At 73.7% G+C, this 6559-nt stretch overlaps 1 protein-coding gene across 1 annotated transcript; it reads right to left on the reverse strand.

Annotated features, from left to right (window-relative positions):
* Positions 1 to 396: 396 nt before the first annotated feature.
* On the reverse strand, positions 397 to 5088 carry LOC311182852 (uncharacterized protein C4orf54 homolog; the record flags this gene model as incomplete). The annotated part of the gene is made up of 2 exons (XM_084251973.1): positions 397 to 4013; positions 4098 to 5088. The coding sequence occupies 2 exons, from the start codon at positions 5086 to 5088 to the stop codon at positions 397 to 399; spliced, it is 4608 nt and encodes a 1535-aa protein (XP_084108099.1).
* Positions 5089 to 6559: the final 1471 nt, after the last annotated feature.

Below are 6559 nucleotides of genomic sequence, written 5' to 3' on the forward strand. Positions count from 1 at the left end.
AGGAAAAGCGTCCTGACTCTGAACAGGAGGACGGGAGCCTAACACACAGGCTCTTGGTGTAAGGGGCCTGCAAGGCGGCGGGGGCAGAGAGCGGCCTGCGCAGAGCCAGACATCCTGCTGACAACGCCTGTCGGGGTGCAGACGTCCCTGGTGTTTCTGCTGAGCTCTGCCTGCCCCCCACCCGTCACGCTGCAGGAGCAGGTGCACCCGGTTCCTCTGTCCCCTGCCCCCTGCATCGGGATCACGGGTCCAGAAGGCCCCGGGGGTCGGGGTCCAAGGGGAGGGCTGTGCAGAGCCGCTCCTGTGCTGCGGGGTGCCCGGGCCACCCCGGGACGGCGCTCCCCCACTCCCCCCACCCCACCGCAGCTGCGCACTTACCCCACCAGCCGGCTCATCTCATCTGTGCTCCACCACGAAGCTCATGGTGGTGCCATCAAAGGAGGGGGGCGCCACGATGCGGGGCCCCAGGGGCTGTGAGGTGATGCTGATGACCGGCTTGCCGTGCAGCGGGGTGAAGCCCGTGGTGCCCAGGAGTTGGGGGGCGGCCGTGGGGGTGGAGGAGGGTGGAGAGGTGGGGGCCTGCCCAGAGGCCAAGAAGTAGGGGGCCTCTGCGAACACGGCCGTGGCCTCTTTGCCGGGGGCCTCAGCAGGGAGCTCGCCGGCCCCTGGTGTGCGGGCCACGGGTGTGGGCGGGAGGGCACTGGGGGGCAGCACCGTGGGCAGGAAGCCGGGGTAGATCATGTAGGTGGGCGCGTAGGCCCCGGGGCTCAGGGCCACGGGGGGCACCGGGAGGGACACGGGCGCCACCGCCGGCTGCTGCGTGCTGATGGGCACGTCCACATACTGCCCCGTCTCGGGGTCAAACAGTCTCCGGGTGGCGGGCTGCACGGGGGTGTCCACCAGGTAGTACTGGCCGGTGGTCACGTCCAGGAGCATCTTGCGCTGGGTCTGCGGAGGCCGCGGCTGCTGGAAGGGGTCCGTGGGCACCTGCGGGCCGGGGGGCGTGGGAGCCGGCGCGCCGGGCGGGGAGAAGCAGAGCACCTGCGGCTGCGCCCCCTGCAGCGCGAAGGGCAGTGACTGCGGGTGGTAGATGGCGGCAGGGGGCTGCTCGGGGCTCTGCGGCCCTGCGGGGGCGGCTGCCCTCTCCCCGGCAGGCTCTGGCTTGCTGCGCCAGGCTGGCCGGCTGGCCCCGCCGAGCTGAGAGGCCCTGGGGTTGCCAGGCACCTGGCTCCGGGCACTCAGGGGGGGCAGGCTGCAGAGAGAGGCAGCCGAGGGAGCCGGGGGTCCCTCGCGCCCCGCGGCGGGGCTGCCCTTGGGGGGGAGCGCCAGGAAGTCGTCCCGGCGGCCGCTGCTCTTCTCCAGGTGGCCGCTGGTTTTCCGCTGGGGCACCCCCTCGGGAGCGGCCCGGGCGGCCGGCGAGATCTTCAGGGACCGTGGGCCCTGCAAGGGGCTGCCCTTGGGGGTGCCGGGGCTCTCTGGAGACTGCCCCTGCGGGAACTTGCCGGCAACCCCGCCGGCCTTCTGGGTCCTGCTGGAGCTGACAGCGAACGCCTGCCGGCCGCTGGGGGGTGCAGGCAGGGGCTGCAGGGGCGCCGGCCGGAGGGGGTCCTTGTGCACCGCGGGGATGTACAGGGACCGGGGACGCTCCCTGGCCAGGCTCTCGAAGGCCGCCGCCCGGGCAGACACGCTGTCGCTGCTGGGGTTGGAGTTCCTGCGCTGCAGCCGCTCTGGGGGGGTTCCCCGCAGGACCACGCCGCCTCTGGGCCCCTGGTCTCCCGCTTCCGTGTCCCCCGGGCGCCGGGCCGGCTGCCCAGGGTCGCCCCCGGGCCCCCCGGGCCCCGCCTTCTCCTCGCTGGCAATGAGCGACAGCACGTGGCTGTCCATCACCACGGGCAAGGGGTCGCTCTTGCGCTTCCAGGCGTTCCTGTCGAAGCTGTACAGCTCCTCCATGGAGCGCACGGCCGCCGTCAGCTTCTCCAGGGCGCCGCGCGCCGGCCCGGGGGCCCTGGCCTCCTCCTCCTCCTCCTTGGCCTTCTCCGGGGTCTTCTGTGCTGCAGCCTTGGACACGATCCTGAGCACCGGCAGGTAGGAGCCCTGCTCGGGCTTGTTGGGGGCGATGGTGGCCACGGGCAGCCGGCCCGAGGCCCTGTGCACCAGCACCGTCCCTTCGGGGGGCGCGTCCAGGCGGTCCGCGCGGTCCTCCCGCTGGCTCAGCACTGCCTGGCACGTGATCACCATGGGGGACGGGGGCCCGGGCCCGACTGCGGCCACCACCAGCTGCCTGGCCTTGGGGCCGTTGAGGGCCTGCTCGGGGGTGACGCTGCCCTTGTCCCCACAGTCCCCGGACCCCTTGATCAGCTTCCTGACGTCTCTCACCTGGTGGAGGGGCCCCTGGGCCTTGGGCTTGTCCCTGACGTCCCTGACCTGGAACTGGGGCACCTTCTCCAGGCCGTCCGCCCGGAGGCCTCTCTGCTGCGCCCTGGCGCCGTCCTCCGCCCGGCCGAGGCCCGCCGCGCCGCCCGCCAGCCGGGGCGTGAGCAGCTGCGCGATGCTGAAGTCGGGGCTCGGCGGCTGCACGCTGCCCAGCCTGATCTTGATCTCGGGGGCCTTGGGCCGCACCACGGCGGTGGAGGGGCCCGCGGCGGCGGTGTGCTTGGTGGCCTGCTTCGCCGGCCGCCTGTCCGGGGGCGTCTGCTGGATGTTGGGGACGAAGAGGCGGGACATGATGGTGGGCCTGCCGGCGGACAGCTCCCCGAGGTCGGCCCGCCCGTCGCCCGCTCTGCGCGGCGCCCCCTTCCCGGCCCGGGCTCTGTCCTCCTGCTGCTCGGCCTCCTTGTCCCTCCAGGAGTGGAACGCGCTGTGCTGGCTGCGGAGCAGGACGCCCTTGGCCGCCTCGGACGCGTCCTTCTGGGCCTCGCAGGCCTCGTCTGTGGGCCCCGCGCTGCCGCCCTCGCGGGGCGCGCTGGCCTTGAACACCGGGGACCTCGACCCGGCCGCGGAGCCCTCGGCGCCGGCGGGGTCCGAGGCGCTGCCCGCGGTGCCCTCCGAGCCCGCCTCCGAGGGGCGCGAGCTCTGGCGCTGCAGGCCCGGCTCGGGCTCCGCGGCGGCGCCGTCGGGCTGGGTGGTGTCAGCGGCCTCGCCGCGCTCCATCTTCATCTCGTGCTCTCGCTGCATCTTCTTGGAGATGACGTTCTGGAGCAGGCTGGACGCGAACTTGGCCTTCTTCGGGGGCCCCTCGGCGCCAGCGGCCGGCTTGCCGCCCTCGGAGGCCTCGGAGCCGTCGTCGTCGGTGCAGACGGACCCGGGGCCCCGGCCGCGGCCCTTGGGGCGGGCGCCGGCCTTGCCGTCCCCGCCCAGACGCAGGGGCTCGAGCAGGGTGACCACGCGGGGCCCGGCGCGGCCCTGCTTCTGCAGGCGGGGCGGCGTGTCCACGTGCGTGATCTCGCCGTCCACCTTGCTGACCACGAACTCCAGGGCCCTGGTCTGGGCCTTGCGGGCCGGGGCGCGCAGCTGCTCGGAGGCTGGCCCGGCGCCCGCGCCCGTCCTCAGCCCCGCGGCCACGGCGGCCGCGCCGCCCCGCAGCAGGCCCTGCTCCCCGCGGGCCCCGACGCCCGCGCATTTCAGGTCCAGGAGGGCGGACCAGCGCCCGCGCCCGGCCTCGGAGAGCGTGGACTCGCGCGAGCAGACGCGCAGCGCCTCGAAGCAGGGCCCGGCCAGGCTGCGGAAGGCGCGCGCCGTGAGGCTGCGCACCTCCTGGTCCGCGTCGTCCGGCTCGCTGACCGCGCTGGAGGCGCCGCTGGAGCGGTCGGGCAGCGCGCCCCGCGGTCGGGCAGCGCGCTCGGCGGCCGCGGGGGCGCGGAGGCTCATGGCGCCGTCACGCGGGGCGGCGGGCGCGGGGTTGCGCTCCCCACGCGCGCCGCCCGGCTCCTTTATAGCCCGGGCGGGCGGCGGGCGCGATGGGCGGAGCCGGCCCCCGGCGCTCCCGCCGCTGCGCGCGGCCGCTGGCCCCGGAGCTGCCCCCGCGGGCGGCGGGCAGGGCGGGCGCGCGGCGGGGCCGGCCCCGGGCGGCGGGGGCGCGGGCGCGGGCGCGGGGGCGCCGTCCGAGGGGCCGCCCTGGCCGCCGCCGGGGCTGGAGCCGAGGTCGCGGCTGCCCTCGCCGTCCCCCGGGGTCCCGTCGCGGCCGCCGCCGGGGGGCGCGGAGCCAAGGCCGTCCTCGAGGCCCCCGCGGGCGGCCGGCGCCGCGTCCCAGTCCGAGTCCGAGTCCGAGTCCGAGTCCGAGTCCGCGTCCCGGTCCGCGTCCCGGTCCGCGTCCGAGTCCGAGTCCCGGTCCGCCTCGCTCAGCTGGATCTCGCGGGTGCTGATGAAGCGCGCGCCCCTGCGCCCCCGGGCCAAGGCGGGGGTGTCCGGGCCCCGCGCGCCGTCGCCGCCGGAGCCCGGAGACGAGGACGGGGCGGCCGCCGCCGCAGCCCCCGCGGCCTCCAGGTCCGCCCGGGAGAGGCCCTCGCCGCGGGCCCGGCCCCCGGGGGAGCGCGCGGGGGAGGGGCTGCGGGCTCCGGCGCGGGGCGCGTCCTCCGGGCCCCCGAGCGCCCCCCGGGCCCCCGGGCCGCGCCCCAGAGTCAGCGTCAAGCCCCCGGGCGGCTCCCCGCGGCCCCCGGCCCGGGCGCACAGCTCCGCGTGCCCGGCTTCCCCCCCGGAGGCCGCCGCAGGCTCGGGAAGCGCCAGCAGCTGCCGCCCCGCGCGCCCCACCTCGGCGGGCTCGGGGCCGGCGGGGTCCATCCCGAGGTCCAGGGACAGGAGCAGCCGGAGGTGAGCGCGGGCGCAGTCCTGGGCTCCTGGCGCGCCCCGCAGCAGGGCCCCGCGCGCCCGAAGCGGCCCCCAGGCCCCGGGCCCCAGGCTCACGGCGGCCACCAGCTCCCAGCCCGCTGGCCCCGGCGCCGGGGTCCTCGGCTGCGGGGCCCGCGCCCAGGCGGCGAGGGCGGGGGGCCTCTCGTCGGGGTGCCCGTCCGGCCGGGGGTTCGCGGCGCCGCGCGCCCCGGGAGGATCCTCCGCAGGGCGCCCCCGGGACACCCAGAAGTGAAGGGGAAGCATGTGCGTTTCTGGCGAGCCCGGCGCTGGCCGGCGAGGTGGTCACGTCATTCCAGAAATATTTTTAGTGTCCGTTCCCTCATCATGATGAAGCCACACTGGGTGGCGGGAGGAAAGAGGAGCCTCGGCCAGAGAGGAGGCCGGGGGTGGAGGAAGCGTGTGGGTTCTAATCCCGGCTCCCAGATGCTCCTGTGACCCGGCGGGAGATGCCAGGCGGGCGGCGAGTCCTGCAGGCACCCTGTGCTCCCGGGGCCCAGCGGGCGCGGCTCCTCTTGCTCTGGAATAAAACCCGAATTCAGGTGGCCTCCGTGCGCGGGAAGCACGCGCCACAAACATTTCAAAACCTCCCTGGTGCTCATGGCAGCTCTGCGGCGCCTCCACATCGAGCCAATTTCTTGCTCTTTCATTTCAGCCAGAGGCGCTCTGGTAACAGGACTGTGGACCGGCCGGCAGCGTCCGCCCCTCCACCCCAGGGTCACAGCTATGACCATCATCTGTTTGCTTAAAAATAGGAGACTCCCTCCCACGCCCCTCACGATGTGGACTCGGAGTATGAAAGGGCAATTTTCACAGATCACAGCCAACACTTTAAGTTGCTGCTTCATCAAAGTCCCTATCAAGGAGCCGGGAGGCCAGAATCCACCCTCTTTCACACGGCGTCCCATCGGTCTCAAGAGAAAGTTCCCTGGACGCCTGAGAGTGTGACGGAGCCATGCAGCGCCAATTAAATTTAGCCCGAGCTGCAGCCTCGGGATTCGGTTTCCCTGGCGGCCGGCAGATTCCAGGCCTGCGGGCAGGAAGGCAGGAATGCTGCGCCCTTCGAGCCTGCGGCCCGGGTGGGGTCTGAGGAATCGGCTGCTGGCAGCCTATGGGCAAAGCCCAAAGGCCTGGTCACTGGCTCCGAGGCACGTCCATCTGCAGTGCTCGGTGGCCCAGAGCGGACGGGCCGGCGGGGGGGCGGGGCTGGCTGCCCCTGGGGTTGCGCGCAGGAAGCCGGGCTCCGGGTCGGGAGGCCTGGCCGCCGGCCACCACTATACATAGTCCGTGTGTCACGGACCGGCTGAATAAAGCCCTATTTTAAACATCCACATTTGTGGGGAACAAAAATAACATGATCATCCAACAGGCGAGCCACCCCCGCCCGGGAAAATGTCCCTTCCTCCTGGCTGGCACCGAGGTCTGCCGGCTCAGGTGGTGCAGACGGCAAGCCCTGCCGCTGTCCTCGCCGTGCCCCCGCCCATGGTGCCACCTCGCAAACACCGCCGGCAAGGCCTGCGCGCGGGGATTAGCACGGAGTGGGTACCAAGCCAGAGCGCCGGGTGCAGAGAGTAAAGGAAAACAGGAAACAGAAAGAAGCTGGCAGGAGAGAGGAGCAGAAGAAAGAGCGAAAACAGGAGAAATTTGCTAAATTCGCAGCACTTTTTGCTTCTGGAGCGCCATGCCGAGCGAGCGCCCAGGCTCAGGTGGCCGGCTG

Source organism: Talpa europaea, assembly GCF_964194135.1.
Source record: "Talpa europaea genome assembly, chromosome: 13".
NCBI lineage: Eukaryota > Metazoa > Chordata > Mammalia > Eulipotyphla > Talpidae > Talpa > Talpa europaea.